This window comes from Podarcis filfolensis (genome assembly GCF_964270895.1).
Source record: "Podarcis filfolensis genome assembly, chromosome: 6".
Lineage (NCBI taxonomy): Eukaryota > Metazoa > Chordata > Lepidosauria > Squamata > Lacertidae > Podarcis > Podarcis filfolensis.
This window is the reverse complement of record NC_139609.1, coordinates 18,328,047-18,351,424: the sequence shown is the minus strand read 5'-3', so window position 1 is coordinate 18,351,424 and position 23,378 is coordinate 18,328,047. Positions and strand designations below refer to the sequence as shown.

At 42.8% G+C, this 23,378-nt stretch overlaps 1 protein-coding gene across 6 annotated transcripts in view; it reads right to left on the bottom strand.

The window, feature by feature from the left end:
• Positions 1-13,531: 13,531 nt before the first annotated feature.
• The window catches only part of CFH (complement factor H), a 43,954-nt gene continuing 34,107 nt past the window's right edge, over positions 13,532-23,378 (bottom strand). For 2 of the 6 annotated variants that reach the window (XM_083620241.1, XM_083620243.1), the window contains 5 exons: positions 22,282-22,458; positions 20,209-20,385; positions 17,690-17,872; positions 15,595-15,805; positions 13,532-14,029 (listed from right to left, as the gene is read on the bottom strand). In XM_083620241.1, the coding sequence (XP_083476367.1) occupies positions 13,957-14,029; positions 15,595-15,805; positions 17,690-17,872; positions 20,209-20,385; positions 22,282-22,458 (821 nt within the window). In that variant the 3' untranslated portion in view covers positions 13,532-13,956. The remainder of the gene's footprint in view (positions 14,030-15,594; positions 15,806-17,689; positions 17,873-20,208; positions 20,386-22,281; positions 22,459-23,378) is intronic. The other 4 variants (XM_083620242.1, XM_083620244.1, XM_083620245.1 and 1 more) reach the window with 3 other exon arrangements.

Here is a 23,378-nt window from a genome sequence, read left to right as displayed (position 1 = left end):
TGCTTTAAAATTTCCTCTTTTCCTCTCTCTCTATTCCTGTTTTTAATTGCATTCTGCTGGATGAAGTAACCTCTTATTACGGCCTTGCTCGCGTCCCAAACCACTTTACTCTTTGTTCCTTTATCACAATTATCAGCAAAATAATCTGTTAGCTTCTTCTGTGCATTTTCTACAATTTTTTGATCGTCTAAAAGATATTCTTTTAATCTCCATCTAAAAGTTCTTTTCTCAAAACTCTCCAGCTCAAATTCAATCGGATTATGGTCTGAAATTACTTTGGGTCTAATTTCTATTTGTTTGGTTCTTGGTGTCAATTCACTTGAAATCCAGACCTGATCTAACCGTGACATCGACTGATTTGGTTCCGAATAGAAAGTGAATTGTTTATCCAACGGGTGTCTAAACCGCCAGATATCTATCAGGTTACAATTTTTTACCATTAAAAAAAAAGATTTTGGTAATTTCCCTTCTTTGCTTGCTCCTTCTCTCCGTCTATCCATTTCTAAGGAAACCACCCCGTTCATATCACCCATTAAAATAATTTTCTGATCCATGTACTCGAGTAATTTCTCTTCTAGGTTTTCGAAGAATTCAGTTTTGTTACCATTTGGTGCATAGACCCCCACTACGACCAGATTTTCTCCTTGCCAATTGATTCGAATCGCAATCATCCTTCCCTCATCATCCTTAAAGATTTGTTTGGCTTCAATCTTATTTTTAACATACAGTACCACCCCTCTTTTCTTTTCTTTATCTGAAGATTCAAATTCATTCCCTAATCTTTTGTTAATTAGAATTTTTTTGTGTCTTCTAGCCACGTGCGTTTCTTGCAAACAAATAATATCCAAATTTTTCTTTTTCAAAAATTGTTCAATTTTATTCCTCTTTTTTTTATTATTCATCCCATTAATATTCCAGTTCCAAATTTTTAACCCCATGGTGCCCACCATTTGCGTGAGTTTCCTTTTCTTTATAAATTCGCCGAATCTCCTTCTTCCTCCTCTTCTTCCTCCTCCGTCTGTCTTCCACTCCTTTCTTCTTCTTCCTCCATTTTTGGTTCTCCTGGTGATCCTCCCTCCGCTCCCTTAGCTCCATTCACCTCTGATCTTAATTCCTTATATTTCCTCAAAAATTTCCCTGTTTCTTCTAAATTTGACAACCTGTGTCTCTTACTTCTATACACAAATTATATTCCTTCCGGGAACTCCCATCTAAATTCAATTTTGTTTTTCTTCAGTGTCTGTACCAGTGATTTATAAGAATCTCTTCGTTTAAGTAATCTAATTGGGATATCTTTAAAAATAATTATGTAGTTCCCATCTATGTTCAGCCTCTTTTCCCTGTTTTTTCCTAATATTCTGTTTCTCATTTCTTTATCCTTAAATGTAATCAGACAATCTCCTGTAAATTTCTTTGCTTTTGTTGTATTCACACGCATTCTAAATGCATTCTGCACATTTTTGGCCATTTCTTCTATTGGTATATCCATCCATTCCGCCAATTCTGCTATCAGCCTCTCTTTGATGTTTTCACCTTGTATCTCTGGCACAGCTCTGAGCCTCAAGTTCACTTCCCTCTGTCGGAGTTCATTCATCGCAATAACATCTTTCATCTCTTCCTGTGCTTTATTTAAGTCCATCATTTCTGCTTTGATCTTTTCTTCCTCCCGTTTAATATATTTTAATTCCATTCTTGTCTTTTTTAACCCTTCCTCTGCATGTTGAGTTCTCCTAAATACTTCTTTTATTTGACCTTTCAACTCACTAACTGTTTCATCCATTTTTTTATCCATTTTTTCAATTTTATTATCTACCTGCTCTAGTTTAGACTCTAAGTTTTTCTCACTCTGTTTAATTTCCGCAAACATCCTTAAGATATCTGCCTTAAAATCCGTCTCTTGTTTAGATCCTTTCCTCTCACCAGGAGTCCCTCCATTCGGTCCTTTCTTCACTGTATGAGACATCTTATACTCTTATAATTCCCCTTTCCCCGTGCAGTACCCTCCTCCTCTTCCCCCCCGCCAGAATTATTTGCTTTAACCCTCTTGAATTATACAGTTTCCGTTTTACAAATCCTCCAATTCTAGTTCTTTTGCATTACCCTTCTTATCTATATGTAATCATCAATAATAATATTTCTCCCCTTATATATATTTCAAACAGTCAGTACAAAGTTCTTATTGTAGAGTCTTCTTGCCTCCACACAAATTGCGCCACTGCAGGGGGTTCTTCTTGCCTCCAATCAGGCTAATCCACACAAATGGGTGGGGGGGGGGGACACAAAAATAGCGAAGATAAAAGGTAACAAAAAAAAGAAGGCGATGAGAAGGAAAGAAGGCTAAAAGCCAAGTTGTACAATCTCAGTCCCACCACTAGGTGTCACCAAGTCCCTTTAATATAGCATTGTTTCCAATAATGTAGCCGTGTCTTATTTCTCTGGCAACTTAGTTTCTCATACAAATCAAAAATTCCAAAAAGAAGAAGAAAGGAGGTAATATCTGCAGGAAATCCAACGTACAGCTAATTTCCACAGCCAGTATTAATGTAGTTAACCTTTTTTAAACTTTCCTCAACACGCCTCTATCCTCAGTTCTTAATGGCGTCGGAGCCTTCTCTTCCGGTTTCACTGTCCTTTACACTTTAAAGACAAGATGGAGAAGTACTCCTTTCTCACATTCAAACCCTCCGTTTCCTCAAGGACTCACAGTTCCAACCATTCGCCCCTGGTCCCCATTCTCTTCCACAATCCTCTTGGTATAAAGTATCTACATAAAAGGTTGCTTTTAAGGAAAATTCAGAAAGGGGAAACAGAGTATCGCTATGGCAACTCACTTTCACTTTCCCCAGCACTGGAGTAACGCTGCGTCAGAATTGATTTCGGATTCGGCTGAACCCCGGTTACTTCTCTTATTGCTCCATGACTTCCTTGTTGTTATAACCATAAAATTCCAAATTCTTTGAGGTCGGAGTCCTTTAATTTGGGAGCGCAGCGCTTTCTCGGCAAGCTCGGGGCTTCGCTACTTGAAGGTGGATAATGGCTTCCCTCGACCTGCTAATCTACTCCGCCGTTCTCTTCACTTCTTCTGAAGCTACCTGACGGCCGGGTTGATCGCTTCTGGTCGTGCCGGGAACCGGACCTTCTGGACACCCTCCAGAAGTGTTTTTTTGGGGGCCTCCACGCCCTGAAGCCCCCCTAATCCTTCAAAATAGCCCGGGATCTCCCTCTCGGTAAGATCCCCACTTGCTGTGAGATCGCGCTACGTCGGAAGTCCCTCGAAATACTGTCGTATTTATCCAAGCAGTCTATGTTTGTAAGCAGTCCGTTCACAGGTTGCAAGTGTTATCATATTATTAATCCACCGATTAAAGGAGATCATCTCTTTGCTCTTCCAGTTTATCAATATCAGCCTCTCAGCTACCATTAGCGTGTGTACAATCCATTTCTGTTGTCCAGTTGTTAACTTCCATATAGTAGGCATATAGTTAAAAAAAGTTTCATGTTTTATTGTATATTATTTTATCCTGCAAGCTGCTGAGCGTGGCTGGCACGACCCAGTCAGATGGGTGGGGTATAAATAATAAAACTATTATTATTATTTATTTAATATTGAATAAGACATCCCTTTTTTCATCAGAGAAGTGTTGGAGGGTTTGAGAATGAAATATACTCTGAGTCGAGAGTGGATTTCATGCTCTTTATTCAGCTCATAGTGGTGAGGAGGAATGGATGTTCCTTCAAAGTATCTGCTTTATATACATTATTTACACAATGGGCTGCATGTGATTGGCTAATTTACTCCTGCCTTACTCCTACTTTACGCCTACTTTACTCCTAGTTTACTCCTTGTTTACACCTAGTTTACTCCTACTTTACTCCTAGTTTACACCTAGTTTACTCCTACTTTACTCCTACTTTATGTGTGCTTTTATTTAAAATGCATCTCTGGGTTACTTGTGGGGCATAGGAATTTGTTCATTTTTTTTTTACACCACATGGTCTCAAGGACGGTGAACAGGCGGTGGACAACCTCTCAGGGGAGTATTAGCGATTTTTTCAAAAAAATCTTTTTCTGTCGGTTAAGTTGTCGAGGTCTGATTTCTTGTCCTATAATGAAAACCCTTCTGTTTCCACTGCCAAACCTTTCAGGGGAGCATTTGCAAGAGTTTGGCACCATTTTTGAGTGAATTGCCAACAGTCAGATTTTTAATGAAATTGTGACCCCGGGGCTTAGCGATTTTTTTTTAAAAAAAATTCTGCCGGTTGGGTTGTTGAGGGCTGATTTCTTGTCCTACGATAAAAAGCCTTCTGTTTCGACCGCCAAACCTCTCAGGGGGGCATTTGCAACCGTTTGGCACCATTTTTGAGTGAATTGCCGAAAGTCAGATTTTTTTATGAAATTGTGACCCCGGGGCTTTGCAATTTTTTTAAAATAAAAATTTCTACCGGTTAACTTGTCGAGGGCTGATTTCTTTTCCTCTGATAAAAAGCCTTCTGTTTCGACTGCCAAACCTCTCAGGGGAGCATTTGCAACCGTTTGGCGCCATTTTTGAGAGAATTGCCGAAAGTCAGATTTTTAATGAAATTGTGACCCCGGGGCTTAGCGATTTTTTCAAAGAAAAAATTCTGCCGGTTGAGATGTTGAGGGCTGATTACTTGTCCTGTTATAAAAAGCCTTCTATTTCGACCGCCAAACCTCTCAGGGGATCATTTGCAACCGTTTGGCACCATTTTTGAGTGAATTGCCGAAAGTCAGATTTTTAATGAAGTTGTGACCCCGGGGTTTAGCGATTTTTTCAAAAAAATTTTTTTCTGCCGGTTAAGTTGTCGAGGTCTGATTTCTTGTCCTATGATGAAAACCCTTCTGTTTCCACTGCCAAAACTCTCAGGGGAGCATTTGCAACCGTTTGGCACAATTTTTGAGTGAATTGCCAAAAGTCAGATTTTTGATGTAATTGTGACCCCGGAGCTTAGCGATTTTTTCAAAAAAATCTTTTTCTGCCGGTTAAGTTGTCGAGGGCTGATTTCTTTTCCTGTGATAGAAAGCCTTCTGTTTTGACCGCAAAACCTTACACGGGAGCATTTGCAACCGTTTGGCACCATTTTAGAGTGAATTGCTGAAAGATTTTTTATGAAATTTTTACCCTGGGGTTTGCGATGTTTTTTTTTAAAAAAAATTCTGCCGGTTCAGTTATTGAGAGCTGATTTCTTGTCCTGTCACAAAAAGCCTTCTGTAAGGACCGCCAAACCTCTCAGGGGAGCATTTGCGACCGTTTGACACCATTTTTGAGTGAACTGCCAAAAGTTAGATTTTTGATGAAATTGTGACCCCGGGGTTAGCGATTTTTTTTTAAAAAAAAATTTCTGCCGGTTCAGTTGTTGAGAGCTTATTTCTTGTCCTGTCACAAAAAGCCTTCTATTTCGACCGCCAAACCTCTCTGGGGAGCATTTGCAAGCGTTTGGCACCATTTTTGAATGAATTGCAGAAAGTAAGATTTTTGATGAAATTGTGACTCCGGGGCTTAGCGATTTTTTTCAAAAAAATTTTTTTCTCCTGGTTAAGCTGTTGAGGGCTGATTTCTCTCCTGTGATAAAAAGCCTTTTGTTTCGACCGCCAAACCTCTCAGGGGACCATTTGCAACCGTTTGACACCGTTTTTATGTGAATTGCCAAAAGTCAGATTTTTGATGAAATTGTGATCCTGGGTGTCAGGGAACTGACATCTGAGCGAGAGGCGAAGGGGAGGCTCTCAGATTCTGCTGGTGAAGGACCCAGCACCAGAAGGAGAAGCAGCCCGGTAGAGGGGGAAGGAAATCAGTGCAACACCAAGGATAAAGGGGGGGAGATGGGGGAAGCGGAGAGAGAGCTCCGGGACTCTTCACTGGAGATCAGTGAGGAGAGCACAGGTCCTCCACTACCCACGCCCTCCCTGCGCAGAAGACTCCCGCGCAGTGACAGGCGGAGGAGATTGGGAGTCAAACAGCTTCTATGCTGGAAGAGGTCTAAGAAACGCCCACAGACAGATTCTGCCAGCGACTGAGACAGCCACGCAGAGAGGGGCTGGGCAGTCAGAATGGTTCAACAAGGCAATTTAGCCTAGAGAGGCGACAGTTTACGCACGAGTAACTCATACCCATCACAGCAATCTGTCTGACCCTGTAAGTTGCTCTTGGGCGGCAGCAGGTGGACAGCATCATGAGCAAGACAGGAGAAGTGAAAGCCACGGAAGGGGCTGCTGGAGGGCAATCTCTGGTGGAGAGGAACCGAGAGTTGGAACAGCATGTGGTCCTTTTGACGGCGCGGCTGGAAGAAAGGCGGTCTCAAGATGCACAGGTCAGGCCAACCCCCATAGCAAGGAAGGTGCACAAGTTTGGAGGGAGGCCTCAGGATTATAGTGCTTTCCAAATGGAAATAGAATATGCGTTGGAACTGCAGCACAATGATTTTGCAGACGACGGGGCGCGGGTGGCTTATATTGTGGGTCACCTGGAGGATGGGGCCAGAGAGTGGGTCAGGGCCCTTATGGCAACGCAGAATGCCACCATGCAAGATCTGGGGAAATTCTTTCAGGCAATGGACGCAATGTTTTCCAGTGATGTACAACAAAGTTTGACAAAACGGGAACTGATGAACTGTAAACAGGGAAACCAGTCAGTTAAAGACTACTGGTCATGCTTTGCAATGATAGTTCACCGTCTCAGGTGGCAACTGGACTCTGCACCCATACAAATGTTATTTGAGGAGGGGTTGTCCCCAACGGTCAAAGATGAGCTTTTGCGCGCACCCTGCCCACAGTCCATGGATCAGCTGACCAAGGCTGTGCTCTCGATTGGAGTAAGGCAGGAAGCGCGGGCCCAGGAGAGGCGGGAAGGGAGAGAGCAGCGTTGCCATGACTACTGCATTCCTGACATACCAAGGCAGCCTTCACCGCCAGTGGAGCCAATGGAAATAGATGGGGCTCGAGCGTGGGAAATTTCAAGTTGCAGCGAAGGTCGCAAAAAGGAGGGAAAGGATTGGAAAACCACCAAGAAGTGTTTCCTTTGCCAGCGGCCAGGACATTTTGCCAGGGCCTGTCTTCAAAGAAAGGCATGGCAAGGAATGGTGGGAGCCGCAGGGGGTGAGGCGGAGGTGGAAAAGGCACAGGAACAGGGAAACGGGAACGCTTGGCTGCCACTCAGTGGGCACAGCAGCCAGGCCAGCAACCAGTAGAAGTGCCCAAACCAGACCCCTCTAAGGCAGCTATAGCCATCGAAGTGGTGCTAGAACTCCCGAATGGGCACCCAGTCAAGGTGAAAGGGATGCTGGATTCAGGCAGCTCCTGTAATTTCTTCAGCAAAGACTGCATTAGAGCATGAGCTCCACTTATTGCCTTTGGATTTCCCTTTGCAAGTAACCACCATTGAAGGCAGGGAGCTTCTAGGAGGGGAAGTGACACACCAGACCCCACCCATGAGAATGAGGGTGTCCAGGCACTCAGAAACCATCGCCTGATTCCTTGTCCTGTTATAAAAAGCCTTCTGTTTCGACTGCCAAACCTCTCAGGGGAGCATTTGCAACCGTTTGGCACCATTTTTGAGAGAATTGCCAAAAGTCAGATTTTTGATGAAATTGTGACCCCGGGGCTTAGGGATTTTTTCAAAAAAATGTTTTTCTGTCAATTAAGTTGTCAAGGGCTGATTTCTTGTCCTGTGATAAAAAGCCTTCTGTTTCAACCACCAAACCTCTCAGGGCAGCATTTGCAACCGTTTGGCACCATTTTTGAGTGAATTGCCGAAAGTCAGATTTTTTCTGAAATTGTGACCCCTAGGCTTAGGGATTTTTTCAAAAAAATGTTTTTCTGCCGGTTACGTTGTCGAGGGCTAATTCTTTTTCTGATGATAAAAATACTTCTGTTTCCACCGAAAAAGCTTTTGGGGAGCATTTGCAACCGTTTGGCACCATTTTTCAGTCAATTTGAGAACGTCAGATTTTTTCTGAAATTGTGACCCCTAGGCTTAGGGATTTTTTTAAAAAAATCTTTTTCTGCCGGTTAAGTTGTCGAGGGCTGATTTCTTTTCCTGTGATAAGAAGCCTTCTGTTTCTACCGAAAAACCTCTCAGGGGATCATTTGCAACAGTTTGGCACCATTTTTGAGTGAATTGCAGAACGTCAGATTTTGCTGAAATTTATTTAAAGGACTATGTTGTTGGACATGTATCACTGTTGGTCTAAGTATGGGAAATGTAACCGATATGCTTTTGTGCCTAATTGAACCATTACGTGTAGTGCTGTATATAAGGAATCCATTACGATTGTAACTAACGCCTTATCTCGGTGGGGAGGGGTGTTATGTACTGAAGTTCTCACCCTGGGCCAGCAGGGGGATACTGTAAATAGTTTTCACTCAGGTCCACGTTAGGCGGGAAACCCTGGGTTGTTGTTGCTACAATGTTGACAGCTGGCTGCCTATAAAAGCAGGCCGGCTGAGCTGTTTGCTGTTCAGTTCTGTCCAGCTTACAAATAAAGAGCTGCTCTGGAGAAATCGCTGTGTCGTTTACTATGTTCGCCCACAACCTAACACTTAGGGCTAACTAACGGCTTAGGGATTTAAATATTTTTTGCAAGTACAGTTGTCGTGGGCTAATTCTTTTCCCCATGATAAAAACCCTTCTGTTTCCACCAAAAAACCTCTCAGGGGAGCATTTGCAAGAGTTTGGCACCATTTTTGATTGAATTGCAGAACGTCAGATTTTTCTGAAATTGTGACCGCGCACTTAAGGGATTTTTTTCAAAAAAATGTTTTCCGCAAGTTCAGTCGTCAAGGGCTAATTCTTTTTCTGATGATAAAAACCCTTCTGTTTCCACCGAAAAACCTTACAGGGGAGTATTTCCAACAGCTGGATCCTATTTTTGAGTGAATTGCAGAACATCAGATTTTTGCTGAAATTGTGACCGCGTGGCTTAGGGATTTTTCCCCCAAAAAGTTTTTGCGCAAGTTCAGTCGTCGAGGGCTCATTCTTTTTCTGATGATAAAAAGCCTTCTGTTTCAACCGAAAAACCTTTCAGGGGAGCATTTCCAACAGCTGGATCCTATTTTTGAGTGAATTGCAGAACGTCAGATTTTTGCTGAAATTGTGACCGCGCGGCTGAGGGATTTTTTTTAAAAAAAGTTTTTCTGCATGTTCAGTCGTCGAGGGCTAATTCTTTTTCTGATGATAAAAACCCTTCTGTTTCCACCGAAAAAGCTTTCAGGGGACCATTTGCAACAACTGGGCACCATTTTTGAGTGAATAGCAGTACGTCAGATTTTTGCTGAAATTGCGACCCCACGGCTTAGGGATTTTATTTTTTAAAAAAATTCCGCAAGTTCAGTCGTTGAGGGCTAATTCTTTTTCTGATGATAAAAACCCTTCAGTTTCCACCAACAGCTGTGCACGATTTTTGAGTGAATTGCAGAACGTCAGATTTTTGCTGAAATTGTGACCGCGCGGCTTAGGGATTTTTTTTCAAAAAATAGCTTTTCCGCAAGTTCAGTTGTTGAGGGCTAATTCTTTTTCCAATGATAAAAACCCATCTTTTCCCACCGAAAACCCTTCACGGGAGCATTTGCAGCAGCTGGGCCCCATTTTTGAGTGAATTGCAGAACGTCAGGTTTTTACTGAAATTGTGAATTAGGGATTTATTCAAAAAAAGTTTTCCGCAAGTTCAGTCGTCGAGGGCTAATTTTTTTCCCAATGATAAAAACCTGTTTCCATTGAAAAACTTTTCAGGGGACCATTTGCAACAGCTGGGCCCCATTTTTTGAGTGAATTGCGGAACGTCAGATTTTTACTAAAATTGTAGGGGTTTTTTCAAAAAAAAGTTTTTCCGAAGCTTTAGTTGTGGAGGGCTCATTTCTTTTCCTGTGTTAAAATGACTTCTGTTTCGACCGCCAAACCTTTCAGGGCAGTATTTGCAACCGTTTGGCACCATTTTTGAGTGAATTGTAGAACGGCAGATTTTTGCTGAAATTGTGACCCCGGGCATCAGAATTTCACAAAAAAATCTGACGTTATGCAATTCACTCAAAAATGGTGCCATACTGTTCCAAACGCTCCCCTGAAAGGTTTGGGGGTGAAAACAGAAGGGTTTTTATCCTAGGCTTAGAAATCAGGACTTGACGCCTTAAGCTGCTGCCAATCTTTTTTTGCAAAAATCCCTAACCTAAATCCCTAAGAAATCAGGCCTCAACTCCGGATGCTGCTGAAAATCTTTTTTTGAAAAAATCCTTAACCCGCAGGGTGAGAATTTTCCCCAAAATACTGACGTCATCCAAATAACTCAAAAATTGTGCCAAACTGTTGAAACTGCTCCCCTGAAAGGTTTGGCAGGGGAAAATGAACGGTTTTTATGCTAGGCTAATTAATCAAGCGTCGATAACCTCACCTGCGGAAAATATTTTTTGGGAAAAATCCCTAATCGGGGGTCAGAATTTCACTAAAATTCTGACATTATCCAATTCACTCAAAAATCCTGCCAGACTGTTGCAATGCTCCCCTGAAAGCTTTGGCTTTGGAAACAGAAGGGTTTTTATGCTAGGCTTAGAAATCAGGACTTGACGCCTTAAGCTGCTGCCAATCTTTTTTTGCAAAAATCCTTAACCCGCGGAGTCAGAATTTCACCAAAATTCTGACATCATCCAATTCACTCAAAAATGGTGCCAAACTGTTGAAAACGCTCCCCTGAAAGGTTTGGCGGGGGAAATAAAAAGTTTTTTATGCTAGGCTTAGAAATCAGGCCTCAATGTCTCACGCTGCGGAAATTTATTTTTTTAAAAAAATCCCAAACAATTTCAGCAAGAACCTGATGTTACCCCATTCAGTCAAAAATGGTGCCAAACCATTTTAAATTCTCCCCTGAGAGGTGTGGCAGTGGAAACAGAACGGTTTTTATCATAGGCCATGAAATATGCCCTCAACGCTTTCACATTCGGAAAAACATTTTTTTGAAAAAACCCTTAACCCGCTGGGGGTCACAATTTCAAAAATCTGACATTATCAAATTCACTCAAATATGGTGCCAAACTGTTGCACATGCTCCCCTGAATGGTTTGGTGATGCAAAAATCACGTTTTATCATATACCAAAAAAATCAGCCCTCAGTACTTTAACCTGTGGAAAAATGTCAGTATTTTGGCGAAGACCGTGACCCCTCGTTCTGGGCGCCGTGGGCTCATTTTTCAGCTTACCTGGAAATGCGGCGTTTGCACCAAAAAGCCTTGCAGGGGGCAATTTGCAGGTTTTTGGCATCATTTTTGAGTGAATTGCACACTTTTGGGATTTTGGCGAAATCCGTGACCTTGTTTCACTGATGGTTTTTAATTGTTTTACTGTTTTACTGATGGTTTGTTAATTATTTTATTTGTTTTATGTTGTAATTTTGATGTTCCATTCTGTTATTGTTATTTATTGTTTGTAAGATGCTTTGTGACTTGTGTGAGTGAAAAGTGGCTTTGGAATGTATGAAATGAGCTGTAGTCATTCTTCTGTCTATGGGTGATCAACATTCCTCTGCCAAACTGATAGGCACGGGGTCACCAAGTTCATTATTAGGAAAAAGGAGACTTGAAATACACTGGCAAATTTTGGATGCAAAATGGTTTGTTTAGCATGAACAGTTTTTTTCATTTTCAAAAAATGTGAAATGGTGTGGACAAGGACTGATATCCTATACTAGCGGTGGCAAACCTATGGCATGAGTCATTGTGCCAGCAGTGCTGTTGTTTGGGGTATTCAAATTGGGCAGCCACTTCCCCCCACATTTCCTCGTGCGTAAACCGATCCCTCAAGTGAGCGGCTCCCACAGCAGCTTAGAGACAGTTTATTGGCCGCCAAGCAGGTGTTTTCCTGCCTCCCCCCCCAGCGATTGGTGGGATTTTTTGCAGTGAGCAGGAGATAGTCAGCGGCTGTAGTTCGTGTGATTGGTTGCTGCCTGTGATTGTTGCGATTATGTGTTGGGTCTGCTCCGTGTGCTACAGGAAGTATTTGTAATGGATGTGAGTGTTCCGCCCCCCCAAAAAAACAACATTGATCCAAGCCCCCACAAAAGCTCTGCAAGTCTTTGCATCCCCCCCAAAATTTCTGGGCAATGACCCCCAAAAGCTCAACAACACAGGACAGCCCCCCCCAAAGGCTCATTTTTAACATTTTATTAAATATTGTTGTTTAGTCATTTAGTCTTGTCCGACTCTTCGTGACCCCCTGGACCAGAACACGCCAGGCACTTCTGTCTTCTACTGCCTCTCGCAGTTTGGTCAGACTCATGTTAGTAGCTTCGAGAACACTGTCCAACCATCTCATCCTCTGTCGTCCCCTTCTCCTTGTGCCCTCCATCTTTCCCAGTATCAGGGTCTTTTCCAGGGAGTCTTCTCTTCTCATGAGATGGCCAAAGTATTGGAGCCTCGGCTTCAGGATCTGTCCTTCCAATGAGCACTCAGGAATGGTTTCCTTCAGAATGGATAGGTTTGATCTTCTTGCAGTCCATGGTACTCTCAAAAGTCTCCTCCAGCACTATAATTGAAAAGCATCAATTCTTCGGCGATCAGCCTTCTTTATGGTCCAGCTCTCACTTCCATACATCACTACTGGGAAAACCATAGCTTTAACTATATGGACCTTTGTCGGCAAGCTGATGTCTCTGCTTTTTAAGATGCTGTCTAGGTTTGTCATGTTAAATTGCTGTGTTGGCACATAAATTAGTCGGTTTTAGGTTGCAGTTTGGGCACTCTGTCTCCGAAAGGTTCGCCACCACTGTCCTGTACCCTTTCAAAATGTGGGGTTTTTTTGGGGGGGGTTATTGGGTTATTTTTTTCATTTTTATTATTATTTATTATTCATTTATAAAACAGCAAAATATATAAAGGGAGCAAGAGAACTTAAGATTGGGAAACAGAGAAGCAAAAGAAACAAAATCTATCCCTAGTTAGGGAACATGCACAAGATAATATTATTGCATTTTGTGTGTACCAGAGGTATATGATTGCTTACTGTGGAAAACAGGACTAGAAAGGCTGATCTGACAAATACTTTCATGGTTTGTTAATATTGGGATTTAAGGACGTAAGAAACAGATCTTTACTTCCAAATTCCAGTAGCCACCAATGCAGCCACATATCTCATCTGTGGGGCTGTTAATATGCCAAAGGGTCAATACGCTTGTCTGAGCATATTCAAAAGCAATGGTAATAGTCAGGGACATAATTTGGTCTTTCAGATTTCAGCAGTGTCCTATGTGGGGCCCAAATTCAGCAACCCCCCTTCTGTTCTGTTCAATTCACCATGTCATAGTTGCGATGCCCTGTGATGCCCCAGGCTCAGTGCCCAGTGCGGCAGAACCAGTCACACTAATCTAAATCCGCCTCTGTAATATTACAATCCTATAAACGTTAACCCAGAAGTAAGTTTCAATTTACTCAATGGGGTTTCCTCCCACAGGTCTGTAAGTTTGCTACTAGTACATTAAAAAACCAATAATTTGTATGCTATGCATTTTTATTATATACTAACAAGGGACACAATTTTTTTAAAACAAGTGCTTTTATTTTTATTTTTTAATGAACATAATAGCCCTACAAGCTTACAAAAATTCACTGCAGTTTTACACAACTAGTGTATTATTTACAGCTGCTAGGCCTCACTGAGAATTCAAAAGTCCAGAGCTGGAAATGTTTATACAAAACTCTTGGGTTATTGTCTCCTGGTGTATTTCTTTCCTTCCTATAACATTTTCCACGATGCTTTAAAGTAGAATTTATTGTAAGTGAACCAGGCCTACATCTATACTCATTGTATCAATCCTTAAAAGTTACAAGTGTGTCTTCAAGGAAGTAGGCTTCCAATTTTAGGCCCATGATCCTTTGTGAGCAGCTGCATATAATCCATGGGGAAATCTATTGGTGTTTGTGAAGAAGTAGCTTGATTTGATAATATTAAAAATAAATCATCAATGAATTTTGAAGATCAGGTGCTGGTTAAAAATGTCTTCTGTATGCTTCTTCCAATTACTTTTGTTGTCTCTGTTAAATAGAAAGTAAGCAATGAAAATGTAAGGTTACATACATACATAATTATCCTTTGTGTAGATACCTACTAAGAGTCTTTGATTAATTTATTATATTAAACTGGTTCCATATGCAAGTAACACTATGTAATAATTATAAGATGGTTTCATATTTTTTTTTGTCTAGAGTCACTCAACAGACACTGATAACCCCATTGCACAATCATTGCTGCCATTATTACTTTCCAAATTATCTGTGTTACAATAAAAGGTCAAACATCATTTTCTGTGAGTGATGGCATTAAAAATCACATTCCACATGTACAAAATATGCCTTGTTAGGCAAACATTTTTGATATTGATAGGTGAACTTTAAGACCAATTTAAAGGATTGGACTCACCCCAAGTTAAAAAAAAAAGGTAAAGGTCCCCTGACAGTTAAGACCAGTCATGGATGACTCTGGGGTTGGAGTGCTCATCTTGTTCTATAGGCCGAGGGAGCTGGCGTTTGTCTGCAGACAGTTTTTCTGGGTCATGTGGCCAGCATGACTAAGCCACTTCTGGCAAACCAGAGCAGCGCATGGAAACGTCATTTACCTTCCTGCTGGAGCGGTACCTATTTATCTACTTGCACTTTGACGTGCTTTCGAACTGCTAGATTGGCAGGAGCAGGGACCGAGCAACGGGAGCTCACCCCGTTGCGGGGACTTGAAAAACCAATCTGAAATCAGGTGCTAATACAGACTCAGTGTTGCACCGCAAAGAAGAAGAAGAAGAAGAGGAGGAGGAGGAGGAGTTGTAGTTTGGATTTGATATCTCACTTTATCACTACCTGATGGAGTCTCAAAGCGGCTAACATTCTCCTTTCCCTTCCTCCTCCACAACAAACACTCTGTGAGGTGATTGAGGCTGAGAGACTTCAGAGAAGTGTGACTGGCCCAAGGTCACCCAGCAGCTGCATGTGGAGGAGCAGAGACACAGACCCGGTTCACCAGATTATTATGAGTCTACTGCTCTTAACCACTACACCACACTGCTGCTGTATATATGAGACCAGCTGAGATTTGGGGGGGGGTGTGAATTATGGAACTATCCTGGGGAATATTATGAATCCTTTCATGAATCCAGAGTGAAAGAGCAACAAGAGATGCTTACTCCACAATGTGACGATTCTGATGCTTAGGAGCACTGAAGTTTAAATGGTCCTGGTGAATTTATTCTAAAGGCTGAGTAAGGAAGCGCTTACACACTTGTGGCATTTCATACCCAAAGTAGATTGTGTCATGGCTTAATTTGGGCTTTACTTGTGGCAGTAGAACTACTTTTTTCTCATTTTAATTCTGTCTAGGACTTTGAGAGAGAAAGGAGCAAACAATGAAAGAAAGGGAAGGTGAGAGGAGAGAATAAAGAAGAAGAAGAGTAACTCTGGGAGGAGATGAGAAAAACGGGTATAGATGGGGGGGGGGGGGAATCGAAAATCTGCTGTAGACCAAGAAAATTTCAAAGGCATTTTTTTTGTAATGCACATTGCTTTCTATAGCTAAACAAAAATCACAGATTTTTCTGTTATTATGCTTTAACTGCAATGTACCTACAGGTATACATCTTGGGTAGTCCAACTTGCCCTCTCTACATGGGACTCTGAAGGGAGGCGAGGATGGATCTGGCTGAAAGCCCCTTTTGCAGGCAAACTCTGTCTTGTCTCCAGATGCAGAATAGATTTTATTAGCGGATTTCCACCTCAGCTGTATATTGTTTTGATTCATATCTTCTTCGGTTGCTGTACAAGGAACTGTAGAAAGGCACAAATCATGTCATCTAAGAGATTAATTTGACAACGAGGAATTCACTTGACCAAAACGAGAAACGAAAACCAACAACCCTGTGGATTGTGTCCAAAGTTAGTCATACTAAGTCAAACCCACTGAAATAAATTGAGATTGATAATGTGGTCCCATCAGTGGGTCTCCTCTGAGGAAAAATAAGTAAAGCTTCTGTCAAGTGAATAAATAAATAAATAAATAAATAAATAAATAAATAAATAAATAGCAATTTGAATATTTTCCCCATTAAAACCAATTGGGAGTCACAAGTTTTAGATTTTCTGAGTTGAGATTCAGCCAATGTGAAGAAACCATCAGTAGCAGTCCACATTTAATTGGGTGCTTTCTGAATTGGGGTCTGATACCAATATTATTATACATTATATAGCAGTATGTGCCTGTTGTCATGATAGAAGAAGAGGAGTTTGGATTTGATATCCCGCTTTATCACTACCCGAAGGAGTCTCAAAGCGGCTAACATTCTCCTTTCCCTTCCTCCCCCACAACAAACACTCTGTGAGGTGAGTGGGGCTGAGAGACTTCAGAGAAGTGTGACCGGCCCAAGGTCACCCAGCAGCTGCATGTGGAGAAGCGGAGATGCGAACCCTGTTCCCTAGACTATGAGACTACCGCTCTTAACCACTACACCACACTCGTAGCTATGAGGTCCTTGAGTCAGCCTACACTATGCAGCCTCAGCATGTAAATGAAGTGTCCAAGCACAAATATCGCAAGGGCTGTCACATGGGAGAGGGAACAAGCTAGTTTTTTCCTGCTCTGGCTCAAACCAATGGCTTCAAGTTACAAGAAAGGAGATTCTGACTAAACACCAGAAAAAACTTTCTGACAGTAAGAGCTGTTCCACCTCCCTCGGGAGATTGTGGACTCTGCTTCCTTGAGGTTTTGAAGCAGAGGTTGGATAGCCATCTGCCATGGATGCTGAGATTCCTGCATTGGAGGGCTTAGACTAGATGACCCTTGGGGTCCCTTTCAACTCTACGATTCTATGAAGTGCTTGGGGATTCTCCAGTACAACTCCCCTGATCATCTCCACTAGCTTAAACAGAGAGGCTGGTGAACATCAGATCGAACAGTACACCAACAGGACCCCTGTTTTGTGTCTCTGGCCCAACAGCAGGAACAACTCAACCCTGGCTCCCAGGTGGATTGGCTTCCTGGAGAGGAAGATAGCAGGTCAGCCCCCTCATCCCCGATCAAGTCATGGAGGAATGTTTTGTTGTGGCCTATCAGGGCATTCAGTAACAGCAGAACAAGATGTGAGGGTTGCCTGTAATGACGGCCCAAATTTTGTCAGAAGATGCAACAACCGTAAGATATCTCCTGTCCCTTCGCCTTATCTGGGGTAAAGAACAATATGGTCTCCACAAGTGGTTATTGTTAATGTTCTTCTTAAACTATTGATTTTTGTCCAAAACATTACAACGTGAAGTTTGAAGGCTCATTATAGATGTGATTAACCTTAAGGCCCATCTAATAGTTTGTTGATGCAGCTGTTTGCAGGAAGAGGCACTGAGGGGAATTTGAATTCACTGCTGCGAGGAAAGTGGAAAGTCAGTGTCTGAGAGGAAAACCTTGCAAAGGGAAAGACCCACATGGCTGCCTATTATCAGTAAAGGCACCCAAAGTTTGGTGGGTGGCTCAATTTGCTTTATGAGAGAACTACCTGTAGTTCGTGGGAGGAGCTGGGATGGAGGGTAACTAAAAGCAAAAACACAGATAGAACAATGCCAACTGCTGACACCACACTGGTGCCACTAGGTCACAGGTTTTTGAATTTTTGAATATCCTTCAATAGAACAGAAAAAGCAAAGATTTAGAGAAATTTCCTGTACCTATGCATGTTGGTGTATCTGTCCAATGCCCGTTGACACATTGTACATATTCATCTCCTTGCATATTGTAGAGAGCTTGGCACTTATACTGTACATATGCCCCTGGCATATATTCCGAAGTTGATCTGCCCAGAAAGTCTCCATTTTCAATAGGAGGTGGAGGACCACATTTTCCTGCAGCATCTGTGGTGATGCATTGAAACAGAAAAAGGAATCTATTACATGGCACTTATTAGGATTACACATATGGCTGTGCACACAAGCATTTCGATAATTCAGCTTCTACATCAGGAAAAAAGAAAAGTATCATGCAAAGATTTAATTAAAAAAGGAAGAAAAGTTTTAATATACGTTTTATTGAGCTATGTATATCTGCTGAGTGAAATAATCAGTGAACAAATTGTCTTTCTAATGTCTCTTCAAGTGTGGCTGACATTCCATCAGCACCTCCTTAGTTGGTCAAATAGACCAATCATTAAAACAACTAGAACCTATTTTGACATGGATGGGATCTCATTGGGGGGGGGGGAGGAGCCGGCTGTCCTCTGAATTTTGCTCAGCTCTTCACTATCAAAATTTATCATATTCTGCTGTTTTTGAAAATCTCTTTCAGTGTCTTGCAAGTGTCTATTTGTAAAAATTGATTCTGCAGAAGCATAAAAGGTAAAGGTAAAGGGACCCCTGACCATTAGGTACAGCCGTGACCGACTCTGGGGTTGCGGCGCTCATCTCGCTTTATTGGCCAAGGGAGCAGGCGTACAGCTTCCGGGTCATGTGGCCAGCATGACTAAGCCGCTTCTGGCGAACAAGAGCAGCGCACGGAAACGCCATTTACCTTCCCGCCAGAGCGGTACCTATTTATCTACTTGCACTTTGACGTGCTTTTGAACTACTAGGTTGGCAGGAGCAGGGACCGAGCAACGGGAGCTCACCCCATTGCGAGGATTCAAACCGTCGACCTTGTGATCAGCAAGTCCTAGGCTCTGTGGTTTAACCCACAGCGCCACCCGTGTCTCCTGCAGAAGCATAGAAGTTTATAAAATGCTGGTGCCTGAATATCTTGTGCTTCCATAAACATCTCTGTTAGTTTTCTCCTTTCTGCCTATGATGTCTGGAATTCCTGCCCCAAACATGGAACTTGGGGGTAGCCAGTGTGATGCTATCTAGATATTGCTGGACTACAACTCCAGTCAGTCCCAGAATGGCAAATGGTCAGGGGAGTTACAGTCCATCAACATCTTGAAGCACTAAGTTTGCTGCAGTTGAATTCGGGTAATTCCACTGGTTCTAAAACCACCTTTGCCATGAAGTGTTTGGCTTTCTGCTTAGCAATGTCTGAAGTGGGATGGGATGAGGCAGGGTGCACCCCATCATTTTGGGCAGACATATTTGAATATGACCTATTCACCTCTCTCTTTCTTGCCTTGTCGCCGTCCAGATTTTGTCCTCCATGTGGGTTTTCCAAAGCTATCCTGTTAGGTACTGTGCAAAGCACAGTAGATGAACCTTTAGTCTCATCCAGTATTGTGTTTATGTTCCTACCTCTCCAGTCTACTAAAGTTCAGTTTGTAAGCTCTTTCAGGAACGGACCTGTTCTTATTTTTCTGCATGGTCCCCCCTCCACCCCCACTCTTATGCTTTAAAGCACCTTATGCATTGATGGTGTAAAAAACCATAATGTTATTCTTACTTATGAGGTTATAAGGGTTAGCCAAATGATGGAACGAATGTCTAAATGATCCACAACACATATAACAACACAACCCTCACCACCTCAAATGGCATACTTCAAGGTACACAGGTAGCTCCCAGTCATCTAGAGCTGAGTAATCCAGCTGAACAATTGACTCAACAATTTCCTAGAGAACAAGAGGGCACGTGTGTGTCTTGAGAATGCATCAAGTACTATAAATTCTACTTGAATTTATTATAGAAAGGTTGAGATATCTCAGTTCTTCTGTACTTATTACAGCTCAAGGGACACTGGCTACTAGTGCTGGAAGAGACAAAAATACTTCTAGTCTATCCTTTGCTATGGATCACAGTCATCTGGGAGGGAGACAGGAAACAGATCGGCATAGACAGTCTAGATCAACATGTGCCACAAACAGATGATTACATCGCAAATAGCTCAAATTGATTTAAATAAGAATCGCAAGCCACCTTGTGCTGTGGAAGACCAATTTGGTCTGCATGGATTTCATCCCAATCACATTCGGGATGATTGGTCAGTGAAGGAAAACTACCACCTCCAAGTACTGAGTGATCCCATAGGAATCTCCATCAGGCCCATTCTAGATGAAGATTGTTGGTTTTCCCATAGTATACAGTTCAGTCTTGACTCCCTCTGGTATATTCCTCATAACCCAGAGATTAGCAGAAGGTAAATAATAAATGGCAGTCCAAGACTATGCAAGAATCCGCACAGTGCAAAATTTAACATACAACTTTATTTTTTTTAAAGGAAGAATGTTATATTCCTCTCTTTTAGACTATTAAAAAAATTGGACATCAAATACCTATGCATCTTGGTGATGCTGTCCATTCTCTGTTCACACACTTTGCTGTAAAAGCTCCAAAAAGGCTGTATCCTGGATGACAGCGATAGCGCACCTTCTCAAGAGGCAAGTACCTTTGCTTGAGATCAGTCGTAATTCGACCATTAGAAACCCGGGGTGGGGGAGGGCATGTTACATCTGAAAAGATAGATAAAACTTCAGTCCTTGAAAATGCATTCTATTCCCACAAAATAGCACCTACCAGTTTGTTCCAACATTCTGAGAGTGGACAAAAGATGTCATAAGAGAGGTTACTGTCCTAACTGTGAGAATTGCTGGTCTCCAACCCCCATCGAGGGTATAGGCTCCTATCTACCCAGCTGTAACCATAAACACATGGACTTAGGAAAGAGCCCTGTTTGACGCAGAGTAAACCTGCACAGGATGAAACTGAGAAAAAAAAGGCACATGCTTGTGGGATTGCAACCTCAAGCCACGAGCCTGCTATTTGCAACCCCAGTGCTGTCATTCTTAGCTATACAAGTTAGAGGTCAAAAGTGTGTGCTTTCTGTTGTGTATTCAGTGGTCTGTGTTTACCTGAGCTTGAGTCTGGACTAAGAATTCTGAGCCCCTATGTTCTGATTCGATACATGATATCCAATCACAGAACATTTCAGGATTTGGGCCTCTGCCATTGGCCCTTAAACTCTGAGTCATAATTCGCAGCTTGGAAGTTTAGGCAGCCAATCACGTTGGGAGTGGGAGTGGCCCAGGCCTTCAGAAATGTACGTAAGCAGTTCCTTTACCCCTGTTGTCCAGTTCCGTTAGTTCAATAAAGGTTCTTGTTGTTATCACTGTGTCTTGCCTCGTGGGAAACCACCTACACTACACTTTTGTAAATGAGTCCAGGAAGAAAAGTCCCTGAAAATGGCAGCTGTATTGGGTCATTTAAGGGTAAGTCAAGGTGCATATGGCAACTCTTCTTCCCTGCTGCCTGGAACACAAAAAGCACTGAGGTCCACCTAGATCAATTTTATCTGTGTCAGGGATCCTGTGGCCCTCCAGATGTTGTTGGACTACATCTCCCATCATCCCCAGCCAGCAAGGTTGATGGTCAGAGATGATGGGAAGTGCAACAACATCGGGGGGGGGGCACAAGTTCCCCATCCCTGGTCCATATGGATTGGTAGAGGCTCTCCAGGAGTTCAGGCAGGGGTTTGTCCTAGCCTCCACCTGGAGATGCCAGTGATTGAACGTGGTGCATTGTGCATACAAAACCCGTCTTCGATCCCTGCTAGTACTTTACAATATTGAAATTCTCCTATACAATTCAAGTCTTCTTTGAGCCCAAAATGCACAGTCTGAGAGGCAGTTTCCATGCTCTATTGCTGCCCTTCCCCATCTGAGGCTGACTGGAAAGAGGCATGTCTTAACACTGGGATACCATTTTTTCATGCAGTATTTCCCAGTGAAGAGGCAGAATTGCCAGCCTTCAGAGGAGGGCACACGGAAAACAGGGACTCTCACAGGGGGATAGTTCTCCTTGTTAGGACTTTAAAAATAAACTTCTTTGGCTGTAACAGTAAAGCACACCTCCAGTTTTAACTCAGAAATAAAATATTCTGAGTTGGCCACCAAACATTTTGGAATCTCTTTCCAGTTTCTTCCACTTCCTTTTTCACATTTATATTTGGCACACAGAAGGAAGATCAGGAACCCAGTATACCTGAAGGAGCGTCTCCACGCCCATCGTTCTGCTCAGACACTGAGGTCCAGCTCCGAGGGCCTTGTGGCAATTCCCTCACTGCGAGATGTGAGGTTACAGGGAACCAAGCAGAGGGCCTTCTCAGTCATGGCACCCACCCTGTGGAATGCCCTCCCATTAGATGTCAAGGAAATAAACAACTATCCAACTTTTAGAAACATCTGAAGACAGCCCTGTTTAGGGAAGTTTTTAAGGATTGATGCTTTTATTTTGTTTTTAGATATCTTGTAAGCCGCCCAGAGTAGCTGGGGAAATCCAGCCAGATAGGTGAGGTATAAATAATAAAAAATATCATCATCATCATCATCACCTGCAATGCCAGGTCTTACCTACACATGTCGGTGGTTCTGACCACTCTTTATTTTGACATGTTACATTAGGAGATCCAGAGATTTCAAAACCTTCATGGCACTGATAATGCACCTCATGGTCAGGCAGGTAGACCTCTGCTGTCCCCGCCACAATTTCAGCACTGGCAACTGCAGGGGGCTCTCCGCATGTTGCATCTAAATGGGGAGAGGAAACCAACAAATAAACTTTTCCTCCACAAATTGTGCTTTCTGCATAATAGATACCCATCATTCTTTTTTAAAAAAAGAATACCAGAACCTAATGTGAACAAACACAAAGATAAGAGTGCAAGAGCTTAATGCAAGCAAACCTTGCTTACAGACAGAGTTGCCAACTTCTCAAAACCATTGCAGGGGCCTGATGCAACGCCCTGACGTCACATGTGCAACATCACAGAGAGCCGAGCGGTGGAGCCAAATGCGGCTGCAGCATGGCCCCAGCAGCAGGTGGACCCCATCCTCCCCAGCTGGCTGCCATGCAAGGGAAAGAGGTAAAGGGACCCCTGACTGTTAGGTCCAGTCGCGGACGACTCTGGGGTTGTGGCACTCATCTCGCTTTACTGGCCGAGGGAGCCAGTGTACAGCTTCCGGGTCATGTGGCCAGCATTGACTAAGCTGCTTCTGGTGAACCAGACCAGCACACAGAAATGCCATTTACCTTCCCACCGGAGTGGTACCTATTTATCTACTTGCACTTTTTGGCATGCTTTCGAACTGCTAGGTTGGCAGGAGCAGAGACAGAGCAGCAGGAGCTCACCCCATTGTGGGGATTTGAACCGCTGACTTTCCAATCGGCAAGCCCTAGGCTCAGTGGTTTAACCCACAGCGCCACCCGCATCCCTGTGCAAGGGAAAGAAGTCCCCCCCAAATGTCTCGGCCCCTAGGAGTTGGTGCCTATGTTTACAGATCATGGTTAAGGAGGACCAAGCTTACCTGCAATCCTGCTATCCAATGCCTAACTAAAGCCAAACATTGGTTTACTACCACACCTGCATGCAAAGACCAACAGTGGGTCCAACAGTTAAGAAGGCAGTTTCTGCAAATGCTGTGAGGGGCAGATGGGGCTCACCAACTAT